At 43.5% G+C, this 14,073-nt stretch overlaps 1 protein-coding gene across 1 annotated transcript in view; it reads left to right on the forward strand.

Annotated features, from left to right (window-relative positions):
• Window positions 1-14,073, forward strand: part of IL1RAPL2 (interleukin 1 receptor accessory protein like 2) — an 824,602-nt gene that overhangs the window by 539,057 nt on the left and 271,472 nt on the right. Inside the window, exon 6 of the mRNA XM_066582114.1 lies at window positions 4,958-5,032. Within this exon, the coding sequence (XP_066438211.1) occupies window positions 4,958-5,032 (75 nt within the window). The remainder of the gene's footprint in view (window positions 1-4,957; window positions 5,033-14,073) is intronic.

Genomic DNA, 14,073 nt, shown 5'->3' on the forward strand with positions numbered 1-14,073 from the left:
ATGCTGGAGATGTGGCGTGGAGGTTGGTTCTTATCTGCATATATGGTGGTCATGCGTGAAACTTGAGACCTTCTGGAGGGGAGTGGGCGCAGTGCTGGGTAGGATCAAATAAAACTTTGTTCTAATGCCAGAGATGATCTTATTATGGAGACCCCCTCCCAAATGTTCCATCCGCTGAGAGACAGGTTGATAGCCCATTTGATCGACGCAGCTAAAGCCCTGATTCTGCTGCATTGGAGGGCCGAGACTCCCCCCCCCCCCCTTCTTTCGCATTGGAAGGAGAAGGTGGATTGGATTTATAATCTAGAAGAGCTTGCTAGTTGGCAAAACAACACACAAGAGAAATTCATTACAACGTGGCACCCCTGGCGTGATCTGAGGCTCCTAGACATACTATCCCAGTAGTCAATGCTGCTATCCTATATCCCCCCCCCCCCCATACCCTCACCCTGCCCCTCTTTTCCGCCCCCCGCTTTTCCCACAAGTTGTTATACAGGTATTGATTATATATTATATACACGCGCTCCCGGGGCCAATTAGGTCCACTCGGGACGTGGATACGCTTCGGCACCGGTACCCTGACTTTGTGTAACATGCTATTGTTGCGAATTATCTCTTCAGGGCAGTAGATACCTGTGTAAAGGTTGATGTTTATTTGTCAAGTAATTTTCCCTGTACGTATCTAAAAATCTTGAATAAAATCTGATTTGAAAAAAAAACAAATACTATATTATATGGGTGGTAAATAGTGATAAGTCAACTTTTGAAAAGTTTGGTTCATCAAACTTGCCATAAGTTAAGTTTGGTCCAAATCAGTTTGAACCGAACCAGAGGTTCACCCAAAGACCTAAAGCTGGTGTATAACACTGTCTAAGAGCCATAAAAGCTCGGTGTTCTACAGAGTTTTTATGGCTTTCAGACAATGTTCTACACCAGTGTTCAGGAGTAATGTTGAGTGAACCGAACCAGTAGCACCCTGTTTCGGGTAGAACTTTACTTCAGGTTCATAAGGAACCAAACTGGCAGAAAAGTGGACTCAAAAATGGTTTCTCCTGGTTCAATTTGCTCAATACTAGTGGCGAACCAATGACATACATAAACCCATAACCACAGCGGCAGTAGAACAGCTCTCAGTGGCTGTCACTGTTATTGGGACCTTGTGACAGGTATTAAATTGTGGGTCCTTTTGCTGTCACTCTTGTGAAGATCCTATAGCAGGTGCCTTTTGTAATATTATATTGGAATTTTTGCAATTAGAGATTTATGTAAATAGGCCTAGATTTTATGTCAACATACGGTTTTATCCTTACTGCCACCTTGTCATTCGCCGGCAGCCGAACCTTTTCTCTTGAGCGGGCAGGTACTCGCTAAGGGCAATGCTCGATCGAGTTATTGCCCATAGCGAGTATATTCGCTCATCTCTATTCACTCTCCCTGCCTTGGCTTATGGGGTTATAATCTAGCTCAAAATTCTGCCTAATTCAATGGAAAATGTAAAGTAGCTGAACTGTTGAATCTACAGTATATACCCAGTACAAGGTAATTAGTGAGCCATCATGCAAATCAAGTTGTGGCAGTTTTGTAGCCCAAACTGGTTGATGCCACCTTCTACACACCATTGGGTAAAGAGCATTGTCCTATATTTTTATACTTTTCTTTATTTACCTGCTTATTTACTGTCATTGCCTTGCATTGCTCATCATAGCAAGAAAAGGGGAAACAAATCTTCAAGTAAATGTCTTGAATAAGGCTACTTTTACATGGGTCGGCAGTTTCCTGTGTAATCACTCAAAAGAGTGATTATAGGTAACTTTTACCCCATTTAAACACAGGACCCGACATGGAAAGTGAGTGAAAATTGCTTACTTTTCGGAGTCACTTAGTTTTCAGCTCACCTAAAAACCAAACAACTGTCACCCCATATAAATAGGTAGTCTTTCCTCAATGAACGACTGCCTGTTTAATCTGAATGGAGGAGGGCTGCCATGTCAAAATGCCCTTAGTCAGAATGCCTCTGTTACCTGTCTGCAACACACACCAATACACGTGAGGCTTTTTTTCCTTATGTTACTGTTTGCCACTGAAATTGACATTGGTGACTGCTTCAAACAATACTTGGTTGGAATTGTGAAAGTAACAATAATTATCTTTGTCAGTGCTTAACAAGGGGTGAACAAAAATTAGATCAGACATGATGAAAATCTTTATAAGATCCTTGGAGACTTTAACCTATTCTTAAGATTTTGAGGCAAGGAATAATGAGCATTGGTGAAAATTAGCACACTTTGTGGCAAAGTGAATTTATTGTTAGACTGGATTAGTAAATCCTAGTAAGTTTTCTAATAGTTAGATGCTGTAAACTCAGCCAGGCAGAACAAAAATGCACCATATTTATCACAGTGACTCATGCTGGATGATAAATATGGTGTGTGTCTTTAGACACTTTTGTCTAACTTTACATCACCTTATTGGTTGGCTTTGTTTGCTCCACTATTTTGACAGTTCATTTTGGCACAACTTAGGCGTATGTTTTCACATTTATATAATGCCCCATTTAACACAGGTTATGCCCTTTCCTACAAAACCATAGCCTTGTCGAACAAAGCGTGGGAAGTGTCTAAAACGCATAATAAATGTGGTGTAAGACATGCATGACAGTTTTTTGGCTCAAACTGAGCTAGATTTCTGGTGCACTTAGTTTAGTAAATCCCTCCCAATTAGTGTTGAGTGAACCGAAAAAAAGGAACCATGTTTCTGAACGAACTTTGTTAAAAGTTTGATTTGCTGCTAACCTGAACCTCACGCAGTTCATCTTGGCAGAACCCACTGAAACTCTTCTAATTCCTTCCATTTTTTCTTTATACAAGAAGGAAAAGGAAGAAAAAAAGAAGGAAAATTTGTTTTTTTCCTTTTTTCTTTCTATTCCTTCATTCTTCTTTTTTTCCTTCTCCTTCTTCATTCTTATTTTTCCTTCTTCATTATTTTTTCCTTCTCCAGCTTCTTTCTTTTCCTTTTTTTTCTCCCTCTTCCTTTTTTCTTCTCTCTCTTCCTTTTTTTCTTCTCCCTCTTCCTTTTTTTCTTCTCCCTCTTCCTTTTTTTTCTTCTCCCTCTTCCTTTTTTTTCTTCTCCCTCTTCCTTTTTTTTCTTCTCCCTCTTCCTTTTTTTTCTTCTCCCTCTTCCTTTTTTTTCTTCTCCCTCTTCCTTTTTTTTCTTCTCCCTCTTCCTTTTTTTTCTTCTCCCTCTTCCTTTTTTTTCTTCTCCCTCTTCCTTTTTTTTCTTCTCCCTCTTCCTTTTTTTTCTTCTCCCTCTTCCTTTTTTTTCTTCTCCCTCTTCCTTTTTTTTCTTCTCCCTCTTCCTTTTTTTTCTTCTCCCTCTTCCTTTTTTTTCTTCTCCCTCTTCCTTTTTTTTTCTTCTCCCTCTTCCTTTTTTTTTCTTCTCCCTCTTCCTTTTTTTTCTTCTCCCTCTTCCTTTTTTTTCTTCTCCCTCTTCCTTTTTTTTCTTCTCCCTCTTCCTTTTTTTCTTCTTCAACTGTGCCTTACAAATAGCTCCCAAATACTTAGATGCAATCATAGGTCACAAAAGAGTGTTGTATAGGGCTTTTATGTCCCCAAGACAGTGTTATGCCCTAATTTTAGGGATACAGACCATTTCAAACTATTGCAGACCGAATCAAACTTCTTGCCCAAATATGACAAACTAGCTGAACCAAAGTTTTGAAAAGTTTACTCATCACTTCCCCCAATGTATTAAAACGTCGACCCTACGAAAGCGGAGACTCTATATACCTGCAGTATAAAGTCCAGATGACTTAGTGACTAATTAATCTATAGGTAATAAAAAGACTGTATTCATTTCTGTACTGCCTGGATACAAGAACAAGAGTGAGGAGCTAAATGGGCAACATCGGAAGGAAAAAAGAATAAATCGTGATAGAAGTAGATTTCTTGGTATATCTACTGTATATTTTTACCGTTGAGCCACTTTAGGAATAGTGTTAAAGAATTACCATCCTGAGAAAAGCAAATGACATATGACACTTAGGGTGCATTCACACGAACGTATATCGGCTCGGTTTTCACGCCGAGCCGATATACATTGTCCTCATGTGCAGGGGGGGGGGAGGATGGAAGAGCCCAGGAGCAGGAACTGAGATCCCGCCCCCTCTCTGCCTCCTCTCCGCCCCTCTGCACTATTTGCAATGAGAGGAGGCGGAACGGGGGTGGGGCTAAGATCTGGGAATTGGCCCCGCCCCAGTTCCGCCTCTCCCAATTGTAAATAGTGCAGAGGGGTGGAGAGGAGGCAGAGAGGGGGCGGGAGCTGAGTTCCTGCTCCTGGGCTCTTCCATCCCTCCCCCCCCCCGCACATGAGGACAACGTATATCGGCTCGGCGTGAAAACCGAGCCGATATACGTTCGTGTGAACGCACCCTAAGTGTGAGAGTGATGCATAAGCATCAAATAAGACAAGTCAAACAATAATGCAGTCAAGGCGCCTTGAACTCTATTCTTTGTCTGTGAATAGAAGACTGGTTTGAAAACTGTTTTAATACTTTAAGCCGATTCCACTGTAAATCATGAAGATCCAACGTGCTGATACTAATAGCCCCCCAAAATTTACAGATGCCATTCCTCTTAAACATTTTTAGTATCAGGATGCTACTTGACTATAATTTTAAGGCTTTGCTGAATTACACTGTGGGGGGATGACTTTTGACCTACGGTACTATTTGCCGCAATTTATAGCGTATAGAAAATGTCCCTGTCATAGAAAAGCCATCTATAATAATTCATAGAAATTGAAATTGAACTGTTAAATATATTCTGTACAGATAGCACACTTTATGATGATGTTTACACTGTATCAAGTGTAGCAAAATTAAATGCCTTGCATGATAGAATGTTTCCTATGCTGCAATTTGTCTCCGACTTCCATTACATTCTCCCGTTCTCTTTTCTAGCTTTACTCACAGCGAAGCCTCCTAAACCATTGTTCCCTGTGGAGAACCAGCCAAGTGTTATAGATGTCCAGCTGGGTAAGTCCCCTTCTGGGAATAATAGCTTCTAAACTTCCACTCCATTAACAGATGGGAAAAATTGCACGTAGCAAGGAAGGTTTATTGCCACTGTTATTACATGCAAATCAATTTGCTACTTCCCATTTATAATGCTTGAGTATATTGTAGCAGTCGTTTAAGGATATGGCTTTGCTTAGTGGCAGAGGCTGTTAATGCTAATTGGTTAAGCTGCATATTAAATACAGTATATGCAATGTTTGCATTTCTGTTTTATGCCGGAAGATTAAAAGGAATATATTAAATAACAGCTGCATTGACTTGTACTTTGCAATGACTTCTAATATGCTCCCTCCTACATACTGACGGGGTTGACTGCAATTAGCAAGAACAGAGCTTTATTAATTTATTCATTGATGTTATGTTTTCTGTGTTTTTATTCAAAATTACCTTAGTTTAAATAAAAACAAAATATACATATATATATATATAAATAATATGTATAAAAAAAAATATATATATAAAAATATGTGTATATATATATATATATATATATATATATATATATATATATATATATATATAGGCCAATAACATTAGCAAATAATTAAAGGGGTTGTCCTGCGCCGAAACGGGTTTTTTTTTTTTCAATAGCCCCCCCCCCGTTCGGCGCGAGACAAACCCGATGCAGGGGTTAAAAATAAAAACCGGAGAGTGCTTACCTGAATCCCCGCGCTCCGGTGACTTCTTACTTACCTGGTGAAGATGGCCGCCGGGATCTTCTCCCTTTGGTGGACCGCAGCTCTTCTGTGCGGTCCATTGCCGATTCCAGCCTCCTGATTGGCTGGAATCGGCACACGTGACGGGGCGGAGCTACGAGGAGCCGCTCTCCGGCACGAGCGGCCCCATTGAGAAAAGCAGAAGACCGGACTGCGCAAGCGCGTCTAATCGGGCGATTAGACGCTGAAAATTAGACGGCACCATGGAGACGAGGACGCTAGCAACGGAACAGGTAAGTGAATAACTTCTGTATGGCCAATATTTAATGCACAATGTACATTACAAAGTGCATTAATATGGCCATACAGAAGTGTATAACCCCACTTGCTTTCGCGGGACAACCCCTTTAAGGCTTTGTTCATATTTTCTTATTTCAGCTTTTCTTAAATATTTTCCAAACTGTGTCAGAAACCATATTATTAAATATTATTAATAGTAATGATAGGAAAAGACTATCTGGAAGGAAAGTTGTGTAAAGAGAAAAGTAACTTGTACTTAGAGATAAACAAAGTAAGAAACATAATATAAAGTAAAACCAAACAATACCCATGGCTAGCAAGTATCAAAGAGTAGAAAACTGAAACAGAAAACCAAGAGGACGATGCGCTTCCACTCATCTGTCCTCGAGACAAAACTCGGAATAAGAAGTGTAGGAGCATCTTGTGGCTTGTTTAGACTCCTACAGTTATAGTAAAACACATAGTAGTAGTAACCTAAGGAGACATAGTGCTGAAGGGCCCAGGGGCAGAGAAGTTTATCCAACTATCCGAATTTTAGTTTAATCTTATTGATACTGTTGAGCTGCACTGCCAACATTATCTCTATGGTGTTGTCAGATTGGAGTAAGTTACGCAGCTCCTGGAGAGTAAGGCCATTCTGACACAGGTTATTAATTATGGTGTTTTACAGCTTTTTAGAACTGAGTTTTTAGATGCGGTCAAGTTTTTAACGCACCCCATCATTGCAATGAAGCGCAGCAACGCACTAAAATAGAACAGACAGCCATAGATTTAGCGCCAGCTAAAAATGCTGTGCTAAAAAACCCATCTGAGAAGCCCTATTGAAATCAATGGAGGTTCATACAGCGATTTAGCGGCCGTTTGAAACACCCGCTAAACGTTGTTAAAAAAAACCACGCCTGTGTGAGAGTGGCTTGTGCCCGTGGGCGTATGCGTAACACGCTGCATGTGATTAGACATTCATCCTTGTGTATTAAATCTGTTTTTCCCTGTGTATAATCGTAGATGGTTTTCTTTATGTTTATGGCTGTGCATGCACCGCGTTTCAAGTAACTAATTCAAGTTGTATAACTTCTGCCAAGTAAAGAACACTCTCCCTGCCAATGAAGTGTTGAAGTGTTTTACCAGCTAAATCCTGCTTCCTGGAGTAACTTCCCACCATTTACACCATCTGTAACATCCGCACTGAGGTATCACACTATACACTCCATGCAAGGACTACTACCCCCATTTTTGCTTACTTCTCCACTTTTTGTATTTATGCTTTTTTGTTCAGAACGGGTCCCTACTAGAGATGAGTGAACGTACTCGTTACGAGTACTTACGCACCCGAGCACCGCCATTTTCGAGTACAGCAGTACTCGCGCGTAAAGATTCGGGGGGCGCCGTGGCGGCACGGGGGGTAGCAGTGGGGAGTGGGGGGGAGAGGGAGAGAGAGAGGGCTCCCCCCTGTTCCCCGCTGCTCCCCCCCCGCACCGCCGCGCCTCTCCCCGCCCCCCGAATCTTTACGCCCGAGTACTGAAGTACTCAAAAATGGCGGTACTCGGGTGCGTAAGTACTCATTACAAGTACGTTCGCTCATCTCTAGTCCCTACCCATAAACTGACTGGCATCACAGCAACATAACATCTTCCCCTACCCGACTCCGCGGGTAGTGCCCCACTGAGGTATCACCAACTTACCCTGCTCGACCCCAGGGGCAGCACACAGTGAGAACTGCCAAAATTTACTGCCACTGTGTAGCACCATGTCAAGACCATATTCACTACCCCTCCAAGAGGAGCAGCAGAGCCACCATGACTTCCATCTTAGTTTCCCTCGCTGCTTAATCCCTCCTTGGTGTGGGCTGCTGCATTAGCATTGCAATTTGCCCCAATGCTAACATCGTGCTTCACTCCAGTGCTATCCTACGTTTTATCTCTGGCATAGATTCTCCATCCTGGTCAATTTTTGAACCAAGTAAGATGAAGTCTTACAGACATTCTATGGCCTCCTTATCGATTTTTATTTGAATTTGACCATTTCTTGCAGTCATCATAATTTTTGTCTTCTTTACATTCAGATAGAAGCCCATTTTTTCACTTTCCGTTTTGATCTTACATATCAGCTCTTTCAGACCTGCTTCTGTTTCTGCATGCAGAGTTATGTCATCCGCATAATGGAGATCGTTGACGTTTCTGCCACATATTTTCACTCCAGTTTTCAATTATTTTAGGTCCATTTTCCGCATGATCACTTCCACATATAGGTTAAACAAGAAGAGTGAGAGGATGCAGCCCCCTCAGATGACTTTGTCGATCTCAAACCAATCTGTGGCCCCCATACTGTGTTCTCACAGGGGCTTCCTGATCAGTATAAAGTGATTTTATCAGCTTGATTAGATGTGCCGATACACCCAGGTCTTGTAGGATGTGCCATAGCTTGTCATGGTTGACGCAGTCAAAGGCCTTGATGTAGCCGATGAAGCACACAGAGATATTCTTTTGTTATTCTCGAGCCTTTTCCATGGTCGAAGTCCATCACAGGTTTGCAATATGGTGGCAGGTTCCACGTCTTCGCCGGAATTCTGCCTGCGCATCTGGGAGTGCTGCTTCAGCTACTGATCTCAGGCTTTCCTGTATAATCTGGAGAGGGATCTTGTTTGCATGTGGAATGAGGGCTATTGTTCGGTAGTTGGAGCGATTCTGGGAGTCGCCTTTTTTTTTGCAGAGGGATGAAGACAGATATTTTCCAGTCCTGTGACCATTGTGTAGATGCCCATACTGCCTGGCACAGCGTGGTGATGATGTTCACTGGTACTGGCAGCAATAGCTCTGCTGCTATGTTATCCACCTTATTTTTGGTTAGTTGTTTCATTGCCATAATGGCTTCCAGCTCCATGATGGAGGGTTCCCAGTCCACAGGTTCCACCCCACGCAATGGTCCAGGTACATGGTTGCAGGCATAGTTCCTCTGTCTGCTCACATTTTAACATCATGTTATTTAAATTTCAGCATTCACGATGTTTATTTTCTTAATATAACTTTATAATGATGATTGGAACTTTGTTTTTCTGAAACAGAGAACCAAATGCCAGCATAGACAGTGTTAAATGATAAAATTCTAGCTGACTGTAGCTGCCACTAGAGAGAGCCTGGGACAGTGATGGCGGACCTCTTAGAGACTGAGTGTCAAAACGGCAACCCAAAACCCACTTATTCATAGCAAAGGGCCAATATTAAAGGGGGCGGGGCTTATCACGATTTATCATGATTTTTACCTCCGTCATTATAAAAAGGACAGGCAGCATGTAGGGGTGCAGTAAAATAGTAGTTTTATTCTCCCATCACACAAAAATAGCAGCAACATTTCGGCCTTCCTCAAGCTTGAGCTACTGGATTCCTATGGAGTTGAAGGTTTTAGGCTCCTTCACTGGCTTTGCATATGGTGGCCTGACCTGATTTAGGAGGATATTGGTGCATCTGACACAATCTGTATTTCTTAGAAAAAGGACAGGGTCACTTCAAAATAGATTGGGAGGATTGCTGTGTTTTGGTTTTTTTTTGCCTAGCTGAAGCACTGGAAATCAGTTGTGTATCCGCAGCTGATTACATACTATGTGGCGCTACCCATTAGGGTACTACTGACAGCGCACCCCAAGTTCTACCTCCCAGTGGCCTGTAGTGGCCACACTCAAACAGTGCCGCCATACTTGACAAGGCCGCTGGGCCCAGGAACCCTACGGAAGAGGTGAGGGAGAGCGCCGCATAGAATTAAATCAGCTGCAGATATGTGGTTGATTTCTAGTCAAAATCCGCACCACTTTTTTTTAAAAGTGGAAATGCTGCGGAATTTCCCATGGAAATTTCCGCTGGGACGTTCCACAGCATTTCCACCACATTTAAACTTAGCCTAAGTTAGCTTGAGGTATGCTGCCACGTGCAGAGTGGCCCCAGTAGTAATAGTGCCCCCAATATTAGCACCAGTAGTAATGGTGACCCCCACAGAGGCCTCAGTGGGAAGTGACCCTCACAATAGCCCCAGGAGTAATAGTGTCCCCCACAGTAGCCCCAGTAACAATAGTGACCCCCACAGTGGGCTCAGTGGTAATATTAACCCCACGGTGGCCTCAGTAGTAATAGTGTCCTCCACAGTGGCCTCAGTAACAATAGTGGCCCCCACATTGGCCCCAGTGATGATGATAACCCCCTCAGTAGCAATATTAACTCAACAGTAGCCGCAGAAGTAATATTAACGCCACAGTAGCCCAATAGTAATATTAACCCCCTCAGAAGCCCCAGTAGTTATATTACCTCCCTCAGTAGCCCGAGCAGTAATATTAACCCTTCTTAGAAGCCCCTAGTAGTAATATTAACCCCCTCAGCCCTAGTAGAAAATATTAACTCCCTCAGTAGCCCCAGTAGCAATATTAACCTCTCAGAAACCCAAGTAATATTATTCCCGCAGTAGCCTCAGTAGTAATATTAACCCCCTCAGTAATCCTAGTAGTAATATTAACCCCCTCAGTAGCCCCAGTAGTAATAGTAACTCATTAAATAGCTCCAGTAGTATTAACCCCCTCAGTATCCCCAGTAGTAATATTAACCTCACAGTAGCCCTAGTACTAATATTAGCCCCACTAGTAATATTACCCTCTCAGTAGCCTCAGTACTACTATTAACCCCCTCATTAGCCCCAGTAGTAATATTAACCCCATAGTAGCCCCAGTAGTAATAGCACCCCCAACCCATACACTCACCACCTCCTTGTAGTCAGCACCGCTCCTCTTCTTCTTCTTGGTGCTGATCCAGGGTGCAGACACTGATGTCAGTGTGTGTGCCCGGACTCTTCCTCCTGCCTTCTCTTCTCCTCGAGTGGAACCAACGAGGAGAGGGAGAGGTCAGGGGAGGAGGATCCCGGTGCACACACTGACGACAGTGTGTGCAACTGGGATCAGCGCCGCCGAGTCCCCAGCCGGTAATCACTATCGTAGCCTGACATCTCTAGCTTCTGCTTATGACACACATCTGGAATTAGGCATATGCACAGTGATGTTAAAGAAGCCAATGCCCATAGCAGGGCAAATCTCTGCACATACACCTAATTCCAGATAAGTGGAGATGTTGAAGATGTCAGCAAGGGGTTGGGTTTTAAAGAACCAAGGTGAAAGCGCCAGGAGCAGTTTTGGCCAATTGACCACCAATCAGGTCTTTTGGAACTGACTTGTAGTGATGAGCAATTAATCAGTTTATGTCGGTATCGGGACAATTTTACAAAAATCATTGTGAATCAGAAATGCCGATTGAGACACCCATTAAAGTCAACGGGAGTAAAAAATCTGATTCACTAATTTGCCCTCCAGAAGGTCCTTAATGCAGCCAAAACCACCCAAATTGCATGGTAATACAGCTACACATCTGAGGAACATTGTGCTCTTCCCAAAAATTTGCAAAAATACTGTAGGGGGTCAATCATAGCTCAATATGCACAGAATTTGTACACGCACACGTGAAAAGTATCTTCATTCGCTGCGCAGGGGAAAGCCTATTTTGCAACATGCCCATGTGAAGCCACCGTAAATGTTATCAAAAGTGTTTGAGTATGTGATTGTAATTAAGAAGTCTTTGTTTGCACATTATTGGTACTGAATGCAATGCAATGAATTACACATGAGCCTCTGGGACCTGAGCGATGGGGACTGGTGCGGCTTTGTGTATCAGTTGGGCATGTAACCAGTGAGTACTGTATAGTTTTTCATGTTTCATTCCCTGCTCTTAGCAACTTTACTTTTTGAAAGTCTCACAAAACCCCTTTAACCTCTTGCTTTCCACATGGTTCCCGCAGTCAGAGGTATATATAGTAGAGGTGCAGCATCAGATTTTAGCCTTGCTTTACTTATCATTTGGGAAGTATGTTTTAGATATATGACCATAATCCCATGGTCTCACCCTCACTTCTTTTATCCCAGACATGATCCTAAGTATGTGTCGTATATTTACATGTATTTTCTTCTGGATGCATGGGTATTTCCAAAGTTTGAAAAGCAGATTCTAGCAATTTACAAAAACATATTGTGAAAAATTATACAGCACTAATATGTGGGTATGTAAAAGAGGATTAAAGAGCCACTCTGGTGAATTTACTTTTTCATTCATTGTGTATTCCCCCCCTCCCCCCCTCATATATACAAGTGAGCTTGTATTACCTTGTTTAGTTTTCCTATCTGAAATTTCCAGGAGTCTTTCTCCTCATTTGGGTAATGTGATCTCATGCGGACCACCTAAGAATTACTTGCCATTATATTCTCCCAAAACAGAAGAATTCCTGTGTAATGACATTACATGGACTCTACCACGCAAGCTCTTCATAGGGGTGAGAGAAACTCATATTACAGTTACTGCTGATCACACAGTGGTAATGAAGAAGATCACAGCTCACCCTAATGAGTATAGAATTATAGTCTGCAGCTTATATAGGTGAATACAGAACCCAGAAGGTAATGACAGTGTCCTCCAAGCCGGCAGAGATGGTACTGGCTCTAGCTGGCGATGTGATGTTGTGCTGATGCATCATGGGAGTGTTAGCAGAGAATGGAGAAAGTGGGCAGGTAGAAATCTCAGCATCAAGATGGTGCTTGATCAGTATCAGGCTCCTTTCACACGAGCACATATCGGCCGGCTGTGAAAACAGCCGTCCCATATACGCTAAATTGGGGTCGAAAAAACTGATGAACGGGCGCACAAATCAAACATTTGTGCGCCCATTCATATGGCCTGGTGAGGCCGGCGCAAATGCACCGACCTCACCAGGACATCGCCCATAATCCCTCCCTCCCCATCGCAGGCTTACCTATCTTCCTCCCTGCTCGGTCTGTGCAATGGGAGGGGTTGGGATGGGGGTGGAGCTAAGCGCTGGTCTGCCCCACCTCCTTCCATTGATGACTATGAACAAGTGGCGGGGACAAGGTGGGCACTTACCTCCGCCCACGCCACGTCCCTTGTCCATAGCCATTAAAGGGAGGAGGCTGGGCGGATCAGTGCTTAGCTCCGCCCCCTCCTATTGCAGAGACCAAGCGGGGAGGAGAGGTAAGCCTGCACAGGGAAGGGGAGGAGAACAGAGGGAGGTAGTTTAGCAGCCATAGGAACCCATGCAGCGGCCCGACATTTTCCGGCCCAAACATAGTTCCAGAACTATGTTTTGGGCTAGACGTAAAAACGCCCGGTGCTATATTGGCCGTCCGGGCGTTTTTACGTCTCGCAAATACGCCCATGTGAGCTGATGCATTGGAATCCAATGCATCAGACCACAATGTATATCGGCCAGCTGTGAAATAGCTGGCCGATATGCGCTCATGTGAAGGAACAGTCAGATAGAGGAGGCTGCACTGCATAAAAGTGACTGCAATATACATAGGAGATGTCAAGAGTGTGGCAGGCAATTAGATGAAGAGGGCGGAGATGGAAAAATTTGTTTTCACTGGAGTGGCCCTTTAACCTATTTAGGAGCACACACTGTAAATTTACGTTGCCTGGTCCTGGGCTTAAAGCACTGCCATATGTAAAATTACAGCGGCGCTTTGTCTCCTGTCTCTGCAATCAATCAGAGACAGGTTATCAGCTGTTAGTGACAGCTGATAACCTGGAGGAGAAGGCCAGAAGGGTATTTAACCCTTTCTGCCTTCTGCTTCCCTGAGTACACAGTGCTCAATGAGCACCGTGTACTAGAGAGTGAAAGTACAGTGTAACTTTCACTTCAGTAGCTGGGTGGGTCATGTGACCTCCGGGGTTCTCTGCTACAGCAGAGCTAGAGGGTCATACTAGACCCTAGGCAGCTCTGCAATTAAAGGGGTTGTCCCGCGCCGAAACGGGTTTTTTTTTTTTCAATAGCCCCCCCGTTCGGCGCGAGACAAACCCGATGCAGGGGTTAAACAAGAAAACCGCACAGTGCTTACCTGAATCCCCGCGCTCCGGTGACTTCTTACTTACCTGCTGAAGATGGCCGCCGGGATCTTCTCCCTCGGTGGACCGCAGGGCTTCTGTGCGGTCCATTGCCGATTCCAGCCTC

This window comes from Eleutherodactylus coqui, chromosome 10 (genome assembly GCF_035609145.1).
Source record: "Eleutherodactylus coqui strain aEleCoq1 chromosome 10, aEleCoq1.hap1, whole genome shotgun sequence".
NCBI lineage: Eukaryota > Metazoa > Chordata > Amphibia > Anura > Eleutherodactylidae > Eleutherodactylus > Eleutherodactylus coqui.